The sequence below is a fragment of the Hemiscyllium ocellatum genome, chromosome 2, assembly GCF_020745735.1.
Source record: "Hemiscyllium ocellatum isolate sHemOce1 chromosome 2, sHemOce1.pat.X.cur, whole genome shotgun sequence".
NCBI lineage: Eukaryota > Metazoa > Chordata > Chondrichthyes > Orectolobiformes > Hemiscylliidae > Hemiscyllium > Hemiscyllium ocellatum.
In genome coordinates, this window is record NC_083402.1 from 84,344,636 (window position 1) to 84,364,712 (window position 20,077).

Below are 20,077 nucleotides of genomic sequence, written 5' to 3' on the forward strand. Positions count from 1 at the left end.
CGTTTTAGGCAATCCTATCAGCTATTTTGCTACGTTCACAGCACCGGGCGTAGTCGGAAGAGTCACTTTGAACTATTTTCCGCTTGTAAAAGGGGATATTAACAACTGATTTCAAATACTTATGAGTAGAATTGAGAGACCCCGTGCAAGAGACCCCAATACAGAACTCCGAACTCTTTGCGAAGTGTCTGGACCTATTTTCAAGGCACAGTTTTAATTGTGCCTTGAAACGGTGATGATGAATTTCTTCCGTCTTGTCGTCACAGTTTATAATGAAGAATTATAAACTGGAATGAAATAGACACAGTTGCTGACGAGATTTACACCTTTCAGCAATGAGAAAACGCGACAAGGGTAGCGCAGATTTTAGGATTTCAGTTAATGTATTTCTTTACTGTGAACGTTCATTGTAAATCTTAATATCCTCAATAATGAATGGCTTGCTGGTTATACAAAGACAAGAGTGAAAAACTGAATAGCCTTAACAAACCAATTTTACAATATTCTGGACTACCTACATTGAAACCAACTGGTCAGCCGGTGTAAAATTGACTGTGATAACGATCATTGTGTTTTAGTCACTTCTAAGTATCTACTGCTCTCAATGTAATTGCCAAAACTTACCCAACTCTCTTAACGATGCGTCTTCTAGGTCATTCATTCAGAAGAGACCTTAAAATCATTGTGCTATGTTTCGTGTTTGGAATATGGGGCAAGTTAAATTTCATGGGCACCATGGAGCATTCATTCCACCTATAAAGTTGGCAGAAAGTCATAAATATGTAAATCAAACATCTGAAAATCGACACGAACACAATTGCACTTTGTTTTAAATTCAGACTCCTCCCAGAATCATTCATTCAATCAAAAGATGGACTGATAAGAATGTAAACAGAAGATGGCAAGAACAAAAGGAAGCAATATCGCACAACATAATATAGAAGCACTTTGTTGTCAAGGGAAGACTGCTATGTTTTGGAATCTTCTGCTGAAAGGAAAAGAAGTGTTACAATAAAAACTGTGTGAATGACGAGATTACCACAAAATTGCCACCAAATCAATTTTTGGACTATACTAGAGAGCTCTAATTGGAGGAAATCTGAATTAACTGCTAAAGGATATTATTTCAATGATATCATGTTTGCGCTCTTTTTAATTAAAATTCAAATCTAAGACAACGATTTAGCCAGTATCTTGTTTAGTGGTCACATATTACTTATTTGTTTTAGTTGTTATGAATGTCGGCCGCAGTGATGGATCGAATTGCTAGAAATTTATAACGTTTCCATTTCCGCCTTCCAAAGAAACATTCACATTTGTAATCACATGCGCTTCCATACAGAAAGTAGCTAAGAAAAGAAAATCTCTGAAATTATGTGTTGGCTATCAACCATTTTCTTTCCGGAATCGCTCTGGGTAAAAATGAATCAATAAAAAGAAGGCACTGTTTTCCTAAGGAAGAAGTGAAAGCGCTAATGTAGTTAAATATAATTTTCGACGTGCTTGCTTTTGAATTGGGTTTTGTTATGCAGAGTTAAAACATGTCAAATTCTGGAGGTGCGAGCAAAGTGCTCCTCCATACCACCCACCTTCCTCCCCTTGCTCACCTTTACGGAGCCTTGGGGGTCCCCAACCCTCTCTGTAATGACAGATTGCTCCAGTATTTTGCAAAGAGACATTCGACCCTAATTAACCAACATTGCAGACAGCATTCGCATAGAATAGAGCACGAGAGGAAAACACTCTCATTTCACCTAACGCCGGCAGAGCCCACGTTACTTTGATTGACAGATGAACAAATGTTTCCTCTTTTTTCACCAACTTTCCGCTTGCACTGGAGGGTGAAAAAAATCCTGAGCACCCGGCGAACGGCAACGCGCTCTGCGCCGCCAGGCGTCCGCCGTGCACATTCTACCCACTCTCATTGGTCTGTTCACCAGCCCTCCGTCACCGCCCCACGTGGGGATCACTAGCCGAGGCCGTTTGGCATTGGCCAACATTGGAGAATGGGAGGGCGTGACCAACGATGTCCCACGCGACGATTGGTGGACGGTTTGATACAGACGCGCGGCGGGGTGTGTGGTGGAAGCAGAGTCGCCGCTTGCCATTGGACCGCAGATCAAAACGGCAGCCGCCGGGGCAGGAATTGTGCCGCGCAGCTTCATGGGAGTTGTAGTTAGTGCGGCTCCGGTAGTCCGTAGTCTGCAGCCCGGAAGTAGAGGCAAGTAGACTACAGATCCCAGGGTCCATCTGTACACCTCTCCCCACCCCGAGTCTCTGGCTGCTCCGCTCAGCTCCGGGTGAAGTATCACATCCCCTATACCTCCTCTTTCCGTCGCTGAAGTGAAGTTGACCGGGGTGTGAATCTGTAAGAATGTTAATGACACGGCGCTTCTAAATTTGGTAAACACGAATCATTACTTCGGTCTGTTATCGGATGAAGGGCAGGGAAGAAGCTGCTGCTGTTGCTGCCGCCGCCACCACTCCGCCTGTCGCCCAGGCTCCTTGTCCCTCTGCCACAGCCAGTCTGGACTCACTGATGCTGTGAGGTCGCTTCGAGCCGCTGCCCCGCACAGCAGGATCCCGGATCGGAGGAAATCTCCCGGAGAATCTGCAGCCCTCATCCCGATGCTCCACTTTTTTTTTCTGTTTGTTTCATTCGCTTTTTTGGGGATCGGAGAGATCTAAAGAGAGGGAGAGATCCTCGCCTTCTACCGGATCGCCTACAACTTGGTGACTTTTTAAATTAAGGAACTTAAATGACACCAATTCTGACCTGATCGACCGAGAAGGCTTTTGGTGCAAAAAATCCCAGCGAGATGTATCCTCAAGCCAGACATCCCGTAAGTGTGTTTGTGTGTTGCATGTTGTTTTTGTATGTTTTGTTTTATCTCCCTCCTCTTTCCCCAAACATCACACACGGACAATCACAACGCGAGCTTTAGATTTCTCTCAACACGCCTTTAATTATAGTCTTTCAGTAAATATTTGGAGACGTGCAAGGTGCAGTGTTTCCGTTCGCTTTGTCAATAACGTGAAGGAATAGCAATTTGATGGGATTGGTGGACGACTTGTCTCGGTACTGATGCTGGTTTTTCTCCCCTCTTATTTCTAGGCGCCTCACCAGCCTGCACAGCCCTTTAAATTCACCATCTCCGAATCGTGTGATCGCATCAAAGAAGAATTTCAGTTTTTACAGGCGCAGTATCACAGGTAGATAGAATAGCTTTTCATATAAAGAAAACCTCGCAACATTAGTGTTTCTGGAAGTACAAGTCAAGTGTAGTTATACGAATGCAGTAAGGGTATGAAAAACCTTTCTCGGTTTTCAAACCTACTCCTTTTCTCAGCGTCTTCCTTTTGCACGGGTAGGGTTATGGTGTACTGTATACTGTCTACGCGTGGAGAATTGCATGTAAGCTTCTATTTCCTCCCATTTAATCGTCTGAGGGGAAATGTTCTCGAGGTTGCTGCTGTTTGGATGGTGCATAAGTGCAACGCTGGTACTATTTCTCGTGTTGAAAATGAAATGAAGACGGATTTTTAACATCAATGCAATGGGGTACGGAGGTGACTTGCTTCAACCGAGCCGTTGCATTCTGTTGAATTTCTTCTGAAACGTTTCTTCTTACCAGAGTGAAAACAAGTGAATCGAATTGCTGTGAGGGACTTCGAGCGCGGGTCATCTCTGCCCTCCATACACTCAATGTTTCGATATTATTTTTAGATCTCAGTGCTCTGATTTCCTTTTATTTCGCGTTCACATTTTCTCATTCGTGTGATGTGACGGTGAAAAAGCAATAACCTCTGAAACTGCTCTTCATTCGCCTGACATGTCGAGGCTACAAAGTGTGAAACAATCGCATCTCTTATTATTGTAACGCCCCCAAAGCTGCATTAAAACATTGTTCGGTGCAGCTCGGCAGATCTGCAACTTCGATTCATTGTTTTTAAATATATGGCATCACTTTTTAAAATCGCTTTTCGATAGTTATTATTTACAAACTTTTTGAGTTACTGCACATTTTCTGTTTTTAAATGTAGCGATCCTGTTTTGCTTTTGTTTTTGCAGAAAGTATAAACTTTGTAAAACACACAATTTGGCACTGTTGGTAGTGGACCAAGTATTGCTTTCTTCAGAATCCCTGTATTTTGTACCAATTGAGTTGGTATTTTTAATCGCTAAGTAATGGTTCCCTTTTCTGTTCTAATGAATTGAGTCTATTGAAAGAAATACCGTTGACGCACTTGTCATGTTTGCATGTGTCAGGTTTGGGATTCTACTTGTACTTATTAAAATCAATCTTAAAATACATGCTGTCACATTTTGGCATGTACACAGAGTTAGCATCATAAATCATTTTTCTGGAATAACAAAACGCGGTACAGCATTAATTAAGTGCACCCTGTCTTGGTAAGCCAACACTTCCAATCGTAAGGGTAAGAACGTTTACGCAAAATGTAGCCGGCAGCGCGGTCTATGAAATGTCCAGATAGCGCCTTGAACAATTTTTCTTTATTTAAACAGTTTGAAATTGGAATGTGAAAAGCTAGCCAGTGAAAAGACTGAAATGCAACGCCATTATGTCATGGTAAGTTTAAACGTGACTTGTGTTTTTGTAATGGCAGATGTTGATAATTCACCATATTTATCAATTTTCGTGATTGTGAATGCTAAAATCAAGGTGCGTTTACCAGCTATATCTTCTGTTCCATTCCCAGTATTATGAAATGTCTTATGGACTGAATATAGAAATGCACAAACAGGTAAGACTCTTCCACTTTCAATAAATATTTGAAGGATGTAGTTGTTATTTGAAAATGTGATGTTGGGCAATTGAAATAGATTTATGCAAATGTGATTATAAGATTTTGAAGAGGAGTAATTGAGAGTTCAATGCTGAAAACGGCAGAAACTTTACAGGATTAGTCAACTCCTTAAGGAGTTGTACATTATATAGTTCCACCTGACTCTTTGTTTAACAAACCAAAATTATGATAGTTGAACAGATCTTGTTACTGAAGTTTATTCACCAAGATGTGTACATAGTATGTTTTGAATAGCAGCTAGAATCACTTTTGAACAACATCTTCAGCATGAAAATAACTTCTAACATTAAAATTATCAAACCAAGATTTCCTCCCTGTCTATTGAGAATCAGGAGGTTTCAAATGAAAATATTGTTGCAGAAATTTGTAAGACTGCGATGGTATCAAAATGTTCCAGTTCAGGACCTTTTTGTTTACACTGACTTTTTTTTTACACCTATTCAACAATGATAACTATCCAGAATTTCACATAGCATAAGTGACACCATGTATTGTATTACTTGAAATTGAGCTCCCAGAATCTAAGTGTTGATCACAATATCATATCCTTTGACATGATTTTAAAAACACTCATTGATTGTTTGCCTGTGTTTGGAGTAATAAATCTTTCACACTTTGGCAGAGCACTGATGTACTGTCCTTGTCAGCATGATTGATAATTCCACTCTGAGTCACAAGAACAGGTGTGTAAATCAAGCAAAGAAAGGTATTTTTTGAGTAACTCCATTTAAGATGTTTCTGTACAAAAAAAGGGATATCCTGCTTGTGAAATGCAATTTCTTATCACTTTTAAAATGATTTGCATAATTCCCCCATCACCTTTGAGAGATCTTCTGTGGATTATTGCTTAAAGTGGGATGCTTGGTGTAGATTTGTTCTATGTGACTCTGTCCTTACCATGTATTTGTAAATAAAGCCAACTATGTGTTTTGGGGAAAGCTGAAAATGCCTAGAGGATGATGCTTTTGTGGTAGGGAAATGGTAGCTATATAGCAGGATTGTTGCTTTTGTTGCTTTGTGAGTAAGGAGCTGGATAATGATGTACTATCTCAAAGATGCACAAACTATCTTTATTTTGCTTCTTTCAAAACTTATTTTATAAGGATGAGTTTTGACGAGTGTGTCTGCAAAATTACCCGAATACGCTGTAAAACTGAATGGTAATGAATTTTAAAATATATGGAATAATCTGTTTTGTGATTTTGTTTAATACATTATATGAAGGGTGACTGTGTAAATCAATACCAACGCTCTTTAAACATTTTTAAATGGCCACCATTTATTCTTTTAGATATCGTGAGCAGGAAGTGGAAAATATAGATCAACGAAGGAGCAGAGTAATTTGATAGCTTTTCAGAATGCACTGTCATCTAGAAGAAGGCATCATTAGAATAAGACCCCTTCTGCTGGTCCCTTGACAACACTTGGATTATGGTCTAATCAGGAAATATTGGCGCTTAGTTTCAAAAATCGTACAGCAAATGAGCCTTGATAAGGGGCAGTAATGAGGATCAAATTGGTGCTTCTTGCATACTGGTCATTAGTTCAGGTTAAAGAACACCTTTTTAACTTGGGGGAAATTGAGCAGTTTACAGCTGATGAATCCTCATGTGAGGAAATAAATGAGTTTTGAGAAGTCCACCTTGCATTCTCTTGAGTATAATTTTTAAAAAGACATCTGCTTTGATTGTCTAAGGAGAGGGTAAGCGGGCTTGTATTTAAATGAGAGCATGGTGGGTATATGAGGGGTTTTGAATGAAGCGTTTTATTTAAAACATAACGTATTGATAGTTTAAAGATATAAAGACAATTTTCATTTTACATTTAATATTAGTTTTGGTATTCACATGTAGGAGCTGAAGTTAGAATGTAGGTATCTATTATTTTATAGTGAGATTGATTTTTATACACAGAGGTGGGACGAGCATGCAGTTCCCTATCCAGTTCTAATCTTGTTATGAAACTGATTTACTAGACTGCTAGTTTTTAAAAAATTTTTCTCTTAAAGACTAGGAGTCCTATGAATTAGTAAAATTAAATGGAAAAAGAAGTTTGGAAATGCGCAAATATCTTATTCTTGGAAATAACTCTGAGATCAAAAGGATTATTTTAGACAATTTATTCCTGTATTTGCCACATGCAAGAGTCAAATAGACAGGCTTAGTCTTTATTTGTTTGCACGCTCTTTAAGGGGAAAATAATAGCTTGTTTCAAGGCTTAGCCGTGAGAAGTAGTTTTGTTTTATTTTAAGTGAGATAGAATGTTAATGCTATTTAAAGAAGATTAAACAATTGCAACTTTTTAAAATAATGTACACAATAAGATTGTAACACAGCTTCTAAAGCCAGTGAACCACTGTATCCGTAGCTTGTACAAATTACCCAGATATATTTGCACTGTAGCATAATTGGGAAATATCCACTCTGCTTCCAAACAGCCATTGCTTTGTCGAACATGAAATGCAGACAGTCAAACAACGATGATGTCACTGAATTGGTGTCGTATCATCTACTTATGTAATTTAAAATTTATGCCCTCAGTGGTTCATGTGATCTTGTCCACCACTGAGTATGTGAACTAGTTGAAATATGCAGTATTGTTTAGGATTTGCCTATTTAAAATATGTAGTAATCCAAAGGATTTATATTTATAAAAACGTGATTTGTGCGTCTTATTCATTTAATTCATGTCCTTCATTCGTGTAATTCAATTCTGAAAAAAAAAGTTAATGTAACTTTAACTACCATTTTATTTACTCTTTGTGCAACGAGCAGAAATGCTGGTGGCTTCCAGTTCCTTAATATACTGTGATTTTGGATATTTTAAAACCTCTCTCTCACTTATGTGACCTTCAGGAACAAAGGATTTTTTTTTGAATAAAAAGATTTTCCTATCAGGTGTATATATTCAATACAAGTAGCATGTCAGAAAATTGTATCTGTACATACACATGCATATGTATATACATGCACACAGTGGAAATCTTTCAAGCCATTACTTAAGTTCTGATTTTATTCCAACCTTTCAGCTAAACGTTATGTATTAGGTTCCAGATATTTTCGATAAGGTCACCTTTATTGGGAAATGGACAATATTTCAGCTGCATTGATCTGTTTTGCATTTGTACCTTGTTCTTGAAATCAGTATGGACTAATTCACTTATCAGACCACGGGAATTCCAGGGTGACATTCTTGAGTTCTAAATGTAGCACAGTATTTGAGAACGTGCGTATTTTGTATGTATAAATTATTGTTCCCCACCATCCACTTTAAAGATTCAGTTTGTGTTGTCAGAGCCTAATTATATTAGCATATAGCATGATGGTTGTAATGGTATTGTGATGGGATTAGCAAATATCAGGAATAATGCTAATGCACCAGTCACACCATAATGTTGATTTTGTTCTTAAATTTTATTGTTTTGGTCCTCATTCGTTTTGCACTTCCTTTAGCAGAAATGATTGAAGTGAAGTATTTAAGAATATATTCCTTTTGAGAGAATTGCACCATTACTTGAGTTTTGCTTTGTTCTTAGTAAGGCATTATCAAAGATTTTGTTTTGCATTTAATTTATTGAAAACTGTGGGAAATATTTCAAAATAGTATTCATCCAAATTCTGCCAATTTCAGATGTAAAATTTTAAATTGTCATCTGCATGCTAAAAGTAACTTCTAACTTTTAAAAGTAGTATAGTTTTATATTTAACCATAGTAAGTTTTACTGCACTTGACTGAACAATTGCTACCAGTTGTGCTATTGTAGTGAGATATTGAGCTATGGCAACGACATAACATCCTGAATTTATCCAAAATGTAAGCTGAAATACCACAAATTCTGAAACCTGTTTTAAATATTTTAAATGGTATACCCATGTTAAAGTAGGTAACTAATGCTAATATTACAAATATATAAATAATATTTAAAGAGATAAGAGATTTAAAGTTATTTTAAACATTTTCTCTCTGATGCACCTCTTTTAAATCTAAATAACTAAATAGGTTTTTTCTTTTGTTAAATTCAAGGCTTATAGCTATTCTGTTTGAAGATGATCTGGATATATTTCTGTTGTCATTCAAATTTCAAGCCCCATTTTTACTTCTTAGAAAATTTGCAGTGATAATTAATACTTAAGTGTAAATTTTCATATGCTTAAATTAACTTCTGGATTTTATATAATCAATATGTTAGTGATCTGCATTATGTTTTAGTATTTCATATGCTACATGATGAATTGCATCTTCAGTATTAATGTTAGTATTAAAGCATAGAAGACGAAGATTCAGAATGCAACTGATCTAGTGAATTTAATTGAACCTGCCAGCAGTCTAAGAGTTAGTCTCTGATGTTATGGTAAATTTCTGTACTTGTCTTTATACAACAGGAATCTACGTCAGATTTCGTATAATCACACTTTAGAAAATCATAATTCTAGATGTTTATCGATCAATTTATAATACAGCTAATTTTAACAATGTTCAGTTTTTGTTAAGATTAAAACTATTAATCTGTATGTATCTCAATGTTATGCATGACAGAGTACACAGAATAGCACTGAAAATGATTATGGCTAATCTAATCTGGGGGTTCAGATGACATCATAAGCTGTAAGAATGCTGATTAAGTGGTTTGTAACAGTTACCTGAGCCACAGTATTCAATTTCAACTTTGCAGTTGCTCTTATGTATACAATAACTAATTTGAGTTGAAAATTCGTATTCCTGTCAACTGAAGTGCTGATGCAATTGTCTACTTCATGTTTGTGAATAATTATTTTCACTCTAAAAATTACTCTGAATTTGGTGCATTGATAAACTGGTCCGTTTTGGAAGGGACTGTATATGTGGACTAGAAAGCTAAGGATATAAAGGAGACAGTACAAGGGTGATGACAGCTTGTTTTCTTCGCAGCCCTTTATTGTTTCCACTTGATATCAATCAGAAGCTTTCTGTTCTAAGGATTTTTGGCAGAGTAAATCTCTAGTGTGAGCAATGTACAATAAAAAATGTGATTGTTGTTCAAAACAATTAAATACAAATTTAAGGGCTCGGCCCATTGATTGAATCTCAAAATCATAACTGCAGTAGTCGATCGGAAATGATGATAAATAACATTAGAAACCTTTTAGTGAAGTACAGTGACTACAAGGAGGAGAGGAATATAGATTTGCATTATATCCGATACCCTCCAGCACCAAGTGGATTGTCAATACTGCTTGTTTAGCATTTTCTAAGGGCAATAGTAGTATTGATTTCTGGCTTACAAGCGACGGCTCTATTTTCACTACTGAGAAGTATTGCAGGTTGTTAAGAAGAAATTGACTTGAAGAGGCTTGACTGCTGCCCATCATGAAGCAAATAAAGCAAAACTGCTGAAGCATGGCGGAGCAGCGAGACAGGGGCTCTCAGCAATTTGTTGCTATTAATTTACCATGGTCGACAGCAAATCAATTGGCGTCTATTTCATCTGTTCGAGAATATGCTGTCCAGAGCAGATAAAAAGCCATATGTGGCAACAAGAATAGACTATTTGCTGGATAGAGGATGAAAGTAATGTGCAAATAAGTGAATTCAAGGCTTCAGAGCACCTTTTTAAGTGAGTAAAGTTTTAATGCAATGTATTCGTAAGGACTCAATCAGACATTTATTGACTTGAACTGAGTAACAAGTGGATTCTATTTTATTTCTGATCAATTCTATTTGAATTGAAAGAAGATGTTTTGTAAGTTTGTATTTTAGTCTAATTGCCATTGCATTCTCTTTTACAGCTAATTTGGAGATTTTTTGACAGGCATTCAATGTACAATAGCTTGTAAATAGTACAGATATCAATTTGCTTTAGAATGGTCTTACCCAATTAATTGGTGCTTCGGGAATTTGACCATGTAGGTGTGATTTTAAAGGACAATACAGTAGTGTAGTTAAATTTTGATATGAATTTAACAAACCAGTTGTCTAAAAGAGTAGGTATTAGATTGCAACATTCAATCCTAAAATAAGCCTATTGAATCAAAAGAAACACCAGCTCGAGATTTTTAATGGCCCTTTGCACTATTGGATTCTGTCCACTAATGGTTGTAATGAATGTTGCAGCATTTTCTACAGCCAAATAGGGGCCTTGCGTTGATTTAAAGCACTCAGCTATGTCTAATGTTGTAATTGACTCTCAGTCCCTTATTCCAGCGTGTTTCCAAATAGAACTGTTATAATGTCAATTTCTATTACTATCAGTGTTGAATATTGAAACTATGCATAATAGGATTACTTCTCAAAGTTTGCATTCAGGATGGTGTGAGTTTAAACATCATCAGTGAAAATAGAAACATGTTTAATACAACCCAAATGGTGGCCATTTGACCCAACATGATTGTTCCTTGAAAGAACTACCAAGTCAGCTAACCTCACACCCCTGTTCATTCTCCAGATTTTAGCATTTTCTTTTTCTTTTCAAGCTCTTTTCATTTTTAAGTAATTACCCAATTTCTCTTAAAATAATCATTAAATCATCTTCCATAGCCTTTTCTTGCAGTGCATTCCAGAATCATAGAATCCCTACAGTGTGGAAGCAGGCCATTCGGCCCATTGAGTCCACACCAACCCTCCGAAGGACATCCCATGCAGATCCAGCCCCGACACCTCTCAGGGCAGACATGGGGAGAATGTGCAAACTCCACACAGACAATCATCCCAAGGATGGAATTGAACCTGGTGCTGTGAGACAGCAGTGCGAACTACTGATTTTCCAAACTGCCCCTATCTGTGTAGGTTTCCCCATCATATTGTTTTTGAGTTCCTTTGCCAACCATTTTTTAAAAAAATCCCTTTTTGAGTTAGTTAGTAAATAAGGTCCATGGCAGCTGGTCCACCATCTCTCGCAGTGCCTTTTCTCAGTAAATCTTTTTACAGTTTCCCTTGTTAATAATTCGTGTTGGCTCTTTGGCGTCCTCCTTGTGCAGTCGTGTGGCGGGAGATGTGGAAGTGCTTGCCACTGCTGGAACCTTCCAGCATTCACATTGTTGGCATCATTTATGAAGCCTAGTGCCATACCATTTTAAATGTTGCAAGCCAGGCACTGACGCTCACACTGTGGAGTTTGCTCTTTATTGCTGAGGACATGATCCAGAAAGGCAACCTCACACCCAGCTTTCACAGACAGGGACCTGGTAAGTGAAATGGTGCAATGGAGGGCCTTTCCTCTTCCTGCTGGTCAACAACATGCCACCAGTCGCAGCCAGGCTGGGCACACATAGCAGCCCAGGCCATTGCTCGGCAGTACCAGAAGGAAGTCAGTGTTTACCTGGATTTTACAAGGCTAAGTGCCACTATCTGTTCTATGCTACCTCACACTCACAGGACCATCACTCACTCTAATTTTGCCACTGTGCAGGTATCGTACCAGGATTCATTGACTACAACTCGCGTAATCGCATAATGGTTCGAACTCATCTCATCTACTAAACTACTAAACCTTCTTGCCCTCTGCACTTCCTATTTGCTCACTAGGGCCACCTTGCCAACCCTCCTTCTCCTGTAATACCACTGACTGCTTTTCCATTTCTATTTTGTTGAAACCGTTCCCTTGGTTCTTTGCAAGAAATATTGACCCACCCCTGGATTGATGGATCCTCTGTAACCTGGGTGACCTATCTGTCATCTCTGCACCACTTGCAGGATTGACCATGGCCCAGTCCCCAGCACGCAAGAACATTCATCTTCAGACTCTTGCAGACAAAGCCCTAACTTATCATAGCCAATCCCTGATCTGGAATAGAACAAGCCCTTTGACTAACTGTGGTGATATCACTTGCCTGTCTTGATCCCGCTGAGGACTGCTCTCTTTCATACATAGCCATTTACCTTGAAGCACATGCAGCATGTTTGCCATGTAGGCTGCTGGCCCTTCCTGCAGGTAGGCTTTGATGTAGCCTGATGTTGTACAGCAATGTGTCCATCTCTTTACTGTTCAGTATTCCCTGCTGTGACAAGCTTCCTGTCTCCTCCTCTTCTTCTGTGCTGAAAAGCAATACCAGACATAAAAGCCGTCAGTCTCCAATTACTGACAAAGTGAATAAGTGCCAAGACTGCAAGCTAGGAGCCATAGGATCATGTGATCATCCTTCATATGTACTGGTAGGCTGTTTGACCAGGACAGAGAAGACATTTGCACCAAATATAAGTAAGAAACTAAAATGTGTTTTCTGCAAGCCTCCTTCATGAAAATTGGTCAAAATTATCACAGTGACTGCATTTTAAAAGTATTTCATTGGCTGTTAGGGGCACTGTGATTGGCATTATATAAATGCAAGCCTTTCTTTTTATTTGATAAAATAATCATTGCTACTTTTCCTTCTTGGGTAGGGTCAGAGAAATCTGCAAGTCATAGTGTTTGCGCTGATCAAAAACAAGCACCTAATTAATCCAATCCTGTTTTCCAGCACTTAGCACATAGGCTTGTATGCCTTTAATATTGCAAGTGCACAACTAAATAATGCAGTGTTATGAGGGTTTCTGTCTTGACCACCCTGACAAGCAGTTAAATTCCTTACACCATCTGAGTAATTTTTTTCCCCCTCTAAACTCCTGTCCCTTACCTTAAAACTCTGCTCCCTGGTCGTTGATCCTTCCACCATGGGGAAACATTTCTTCCCAAATTCCCTATCAATGCCCCATATAATTGTATACATCTCAATCATGTCCCACCAAGTTTCTTCTCCTTTAAGGAAAATATCCCCAGTCTATCCAGTCTCTCTTCTTATCTGAAACTCTCCAGTTTAGGCAATACACTGGCAAATGCCTTCCTCTTGGCTGTGAGATCATTGTGTAAATGCATCCATGATGTAGTAGTGAGCCAACTGCTACAAATGTTCCATTCTATGAACAAAGTGCAATATCATTCACAGTATATCATTTATATGCAACAGTGTAGCACACTGTGTACCATTTTAAAAGATGTGCTGCAGAAATTCATTGAGGCTTCTTGCAAATCTTCCACACCCCAGACCACATCCATATCACATTAGTTTAAAAGATAAGGCTGAAGCATCCACAACAGTTTTCTGCTAGAAGTGCCAAGTGAATGCTCCATCTTGGTCTTGGCAGTCCCAGCATCACAGATACCAGTCTTCAGATAATTTAATTCACATGATACACAAAATGATTTGAGACACTGGATGCTGCATAGGCAGTGATCCTGACAACATTTTGGCAATAGTACAGAAGGTCTCTAGAACTTGCTGCATTCCTAGCTTAACTGTTCCAGTACAGCTTCAGCATTGCCATTTGCATGATGATATGGAAAATTAATCAATATGTCCTCTATAAATGGAGGACAGATCTGACGTGACCAAACCCCGTTATTCTACACTTGACTATCGGGAAAATGGTGGAAAGTATCACCAATATTGCTATCAAGCAGCACTTGCTTACTAATGTTTAATTTGGGTTCCAGCAAGGCCACTCAGCTCCTGACTTCATTACAGCCTTGGTTCAAACATGGACAAAAGAGCTGAATTCTGGTGGTGATGTGAGAGGTTGCATTTGACTGGGTGTGGTATCACGGAGTCCGAGGAAAAAGTGAGTCCATGTGAACTGGGGAAAATTCTTTACTGGGTGGACTCATAGCTAACACACTGGAAGATGGTTGTGGTTGTTCGAGGTTAGGTATCTCAGTTCTGGGACATCTCTGTAGCCATTCCATGAGGTCATGTTCTGGGCCCAATTTTATTTTTAATAAGCTTCCAAGGTTAGTTCAGTAAACAGATTAGACATTATAAAAATTATAAATAGCTGTTATAATTTTGTTATGAATCCAGCTGAACTCTGTGTTTCAGTAGGTAAATGTCTGAGATTAAGGAATAGGCCAGAACGGTAAAATTCAAGCTTGGAAAAAGAAGTTCCGTATTTATGTGGTGCTTCTCATGATACCAGACCTCTAATAGCCCTTTAAAACTGAAGAAGTTCTTTAAAAGCATAATTTCTGTTGTTAGGTAGAAATCACAGCAGGCTTGCACAATGTGAGCATGGCCAAATAATTTGTCCTTACGATGGTGATTGAATGATAAATATTGACCAGGGTAACTCTGCTCTTTCAAAATGGTGCCTTGGGCTTCTTTATGCTCACTTCAAGGTTTTCATTTTGGAGGAGGATCTGGCAAGTTTGCTCATGCTGTATTTGTATTCACCTATGCTTTGTGGCAGAGATAGAGGAGGCAGGTCTGCTCCAGACTATAAGCACACACAAGGTGGAGATGGAGGCAGGCTGATGATGAAGCGACCTGTTTAAAAGCCCGTGCCTATATGCAGACTCCATTCTGGCAATGAATGTGAGCCCATCCCTCTCCCTTTGTCTGCATATTCCTTTTGTACCTCTCACCAGCAAACACTCTTCCTCCCCCATAAAACCTAAACCACTATAAACAGAACTCAGGACCCCTGTAACCATATTGAGAACCTCCACAATCTGTCAAAACAACAAAGTTCATTTGTAAACCCACTTAATTAACACTTCATGGATCTGTTGAAATGGCAACTTATATTTGCTGTTACAGCTCACCAATCAACTGTTTAAGCAACCCCTGTTGAGCTGAGTTGATTTCTTGGTTTGGAACTCAGCCAAGCATTCACAATACTATTCCCTTGAACAACCACACCATCACCCCCCTTATAGATGAATACATTTTAAAATCTTTGAACATAACTAGAAGCCATCTGTCACTTCTTTTAAACAGCTACACCAATGTCTGAACTTCAAGGAAAACATGGAAGCAAAAACACATTTCACACAATCAGGTTTGAATTCCACTATTCTGTAAAGAGTGCACAATACTCTAATGCATCTGAAGACTTTTTCACTTTTAAAAGTTAATGGTAATGTACCATTTCAAAACATAATTACTGTATTAAAATTGCAAACTTTATTATACAGGATTTCATTATGATCTGTGAGATTGGCAATACCTTTTCAACCATGGTTGCTCTGTGATTCACAATGTGAAACATGTTGTCTTCCCAAACAGGCCTGAAACCTGAAAATTGCAAAAGATCTAATATGCCCCGTTCTGCAGTGGAGGAGCTTACATTGACACATTTAAGTGTGGGTTTGTGACCTGTCCTCTTTCCCACATCAATAAGAAATGTTGGTACCTGGAATTGGACAGGAATCAGGTCCTGCATTTCACTTTAAAGCCCGTCTGATAATATTTGGTCCTGTGCTGGGATGGTTTCAGCCTGGGGCCTTGGTGTAATGACATTTGAAAGACAGCAACTTTTGATAGTACAATCTCCCTCCATACTGCACTGAGGTGACAGCCTAGATTGTTGAGGTCATGTCTTGGAACTGGTCTTCAATCAGCAGCCTATGATATAGAGGCAAAAGTGAGTTCTCCTTTATCAGTGAAGGCTTTTTGTAATGTACTGTAAGCTAATTGTCCAACACAATATAATATAACAAGTTTATGAATCTTTGCTATTACACTGATATTGTACTGCTAACCTGGGAATCAAATCCTGTGATACGAAGATCTATTACAACATGGTACCATATAACAAAAATGTGTATGTGTTATTAGGTCAGGTCAGATCACATGAGGAAAAATCCTTTAAACTACTCTGTGTGAATGATACATCTTGAAGCTTTTGTCATTTGGCTGAACAGTGAAGTTTGTACAGCAGGGATGTAAAGATCTGCTTGGATGTCATCTGGCTTCCAAAAATCCAATTAGCTATGATTGTGCGACATTCATCAGCTTTGATCTTTAGTAGACACACATGCTGTGTATTTTACATTGTACTTTGAATAATTATGACAATAATTACATCTCTCCTGGAAACAGGTACCGAGGTATGTACGGGTTGGGTCAATTAAATACTGTAGTTTTCCTTTTAGGCTACAAGAATAGCTTGAATGATTATGGGTAGAAATATTGTCCAGAGAATATGTATTTTGCTTTTTACTTTTGCAGACTATGGTTCTGAGAATCTCCTGATTGTTGCCCCAGTGAGAAAAAGAAACAACCTTGCTAAGCACTGCTAACAGAGTTTTAATGATCTTGCTAGTATGTCAGAACTGATGGAATTCAGTGCACTGAATGGTGTTTTCTGACTTCTTTTCATTTATCTTTGCTTTTTTCAATGTCCTATAATCGAGAGTGTGGTGCTGGAAAAGCATAACTGGTCAGGCAGCAAGGCAGCAGGAGAATCGACGATTCGGGCATCAGCCCTTCATCAGGAATGAGGCTTGTGGGCCGGGGGTCTGAGAGATAATTGGGAGAGGGTTGGGGTTGGAGGAAAGTAGCTGTGAATGTGATAGGTGGATAAAGGTGTGGGTGGAAGTGATAGGTCAGAGGGGAGGATGGAGTAGATGGGTAGGAAGGTGGACAGGTAGGACCATTCAAAGGGGCAGTGCCGAGTTGGAGGCTTGGGACTGGGATAAGGTTGGGGTGGGGGGAGGGAGAAATGAGGAAACTGGTGAAATCTACATTAATACCGTGTGGTTGCGGGGTCCCAAGGCAGAACATGAGGTGTTCTTCCTCCAGGCGTCTGCTGATAAAACTTTGGCGATGGAGGAGGCTCAGGACCTGCATGTCCTTGGTGGAGGGAGAGGTAGTGTTCAGCCATTGGACAGTGGGGTTGGTTGGTGCGAGTGTCCCACACAATTGGCATCCTGTCTCTCCAATGTAGAGGAGACCAAATCGGGAGCAATTGATACAGTAGGTGACGTGTGTGGGAGTACAGGTAAGTTTTCATTGGATCCTTTGGGGCCTTGGATGGAGATGAGGGGGGAGGTGCGGGTGCAGGTTTTGTACTTCCTTCGGTGGCAGGGGGAGGTGCCAGGGCTGATGGGAGGGGTGTGGATTTGATGAGGGAGTCACGGAGGGAATGGTCTCTCCGGAATGCAGATAGAGTGGGTAGGGAACTACATCCCTAGTGGTGGGGTCTGTTGCCGGTGGCTGAAATGGCAGAGGTTAATGTGATATATGTGGAGGTTGGTGGGGTGGAAGGTGAAGACCGGGGGCGTTCTGTTCCTGTTGCGATTGGAGGACTGGGGTTCAAAGGCAGAGGAGCAGAATTGGTGGAGATGCTCTGGAGGGCATTGACGACCATGTGAGAGAAGTAATTGCGGTCTTTGAAGAAGGAGCCTATCTGGAATGTTCTGTGGTGGAATTGGTCCTTTTGGGAGCAGAATGATCAGTGTCCTGTATCATTATTTCATTTAACATTTTGTGTGACTTTTAAATATACGTTACCTGGATCGTATCACATTTAAAATTTAAATTTATATTACTTGGCGTACCAATTCAGAGAGTCTTTGAGCTTTATGGAATAATATACACTGTGGACAGCAGAAGGCAAGAGTTATGTGTTGCTTGGGAACGGGAAGAAATGTTCTACAAATACAGAAGACTCATTAATCATGGGTGCCACAAGCCTGAGACAGTTAATGACAGCTATTTGCTTCAGTGAGAATAATTTCACATAATTGGTAGTGCAATATGTTATTAAACAGGTATACTTCCAAGTGCACATTGAAAATATATTTAACATAACGTAGTAAAAGTATCATCCATAACCATATAACCACGTCTCATGGCCTGATATGTGTCAATCATTACTGTATAGTAAGCATATGTATCCGTGGTACTTTTAACCCTCTGAACTTTTTAAAGTGATGAATGACCAATAAATTTTGATTACAGACTTTTTTTTCTGTTGCGAGGGGAGATCCTTGTAAAAACGTATTAGAGATAACACATTAAAATAGATTAGACTGAAATGTTTCTCTAAAAGACTGATTCATAGTTGAACAACTGTGACTAGAAGTTAAACAGAAACGGTGTGGAGCTGGTAGGTGTTTGATATATGGTTGCAACTTCTTTAACTATACATAAAACTTAGCGAGGGAGGGGTGGGAAGTATTTATTTAAAAAAAATGTTTGTGGAGCTGGTGTAGTTTTTCCAGAGTGAGTTGAGACCTGCAATGGTGTGATTTTATTTTCACAACACAAGCTATCCAGCCCTCCATGCAGTTCTAGTCTAGTGTGTGGCTTTTAGTTTATTTGACCATCATGAATGATTCATGTATAAATAATTTTAGGGGTTTAAATTCCATAAGGCAACTCAGAACATTAGGGTTTTGCATATGTTGAGCTATTTCTCAGCAATTATTGAATTGTAACATTTGAATGTAGATTTATTTTGAGGGAACAATTGGTTACTAATTGGCATAAGTTACAATAAGAGTCCTACATTCATAGAGATGTACAGCTTGGAAACAGACCCCTCTGTCAAACTTGTCCATGTCGACCTGATATCCTAAATGTAATCTAGTCCCATTTACCAGCATTTAGCCCCTTATTCCTGTAAACCCTTCTTATTCATATATCCATCCAGGTGCCTTTTTAAATGTTGTAATTGTACCAGCCTCCACCACTTCATCTGGCAACTCATTCCATATACGCACCACCTTCTGAAAGAAAACGTTTTCCCTTAGGTTCCTTTTAAATCTTTCCTTTCTCACCTTAAACCTGTGCCCTCTAGTTTTGGAATCCTCTACCCTCGAAGAAAGAGCTTAGCTACGCACTCTATCCATGACCCTCATGACTTTATAAACCTCTATAAGGTCACCTTTCAGCTTCCATAGCACTAGTGAAATTAACCCCAGCCTATTCAGCTTCTCCCTATACCTCATACCCTTCAACCCGAGCAATAGTCTTGTAAATCTCTTCTGAACTTTTTCAAGTTTCATAATATCTCCCCTATAGCAGTGAGACCAGAATTACATGCAGTATTCCAAAAGTGGCCTAACCAATGTCCTGTGCAACTATAACATGACTTCCAACTCCTATACACAATGCACTGACCAATGAAGGTAAGCATACCAAATGCCTTCGTCACTACCTTGTTTACCTATGAGTCCACTTCCAAGGAGCTGTGAACCTGCACCGCAAGGTTTCTTTGTTCGGCAACACTCCCCAAGACCTTACCATTAAGTGTATAAGTTCTGACCTGATTTGTCTTCTCAAAATAGAGCACCTCCCATTTATCTAAATTAAACTCCATCTTTGGCCATTTGCCCACCTGATCAAGGTCCCTTTGTACTCTGAGGTAACCTGCTTTGCTGTCCAGTTACACCGCCAGTTTTGGGTCACCTGCAAACATACTAACCATGCCTCCTATATTCACATCCAAATGGTTATTTTTAGTTACATACAATTATTGGCATTGATTTTTAGCAAATAATTGTCAATTTTCC

At 39.1% G+C, this 20,077-nt stretch overlaps 1 protein-coding gene across 1 annotated transcript in view; it reads left to right on the plus strand.

Annotated features, from left to right (window-relative positions):
* The first annotated feature begins 2,311 nt into the window (after positions 1-2,311).
* LOC132828169 (transducin-like enhancer protein 4) overlaps positions 2,312-20,077 on the plus strand; it is a 206,342-nt gene continuing 188,576 nt past the window's right edge. Inside the window, exons 1-4 of the mRNA XM_060845101.1 lie at positions 2,312-2,843; positions 3,116-3,213; positions 4,529-4,592; positions 4,723-4,767. Coding sequence (XP_060701084.1) covers positions 2,820-2,843; positions 3,116-3,213; positions 4,529-4,592; positions 4,723-4,767 — 231 coding nt within the window. The 5' untranslated portion in view covers positions 2,312-2,819. The remainder of the gene's footprint in view (positions 2,844-3,115; positions 3,214-4,528; positions 4,593-4,722; positions 4,768-20,077) is intronic.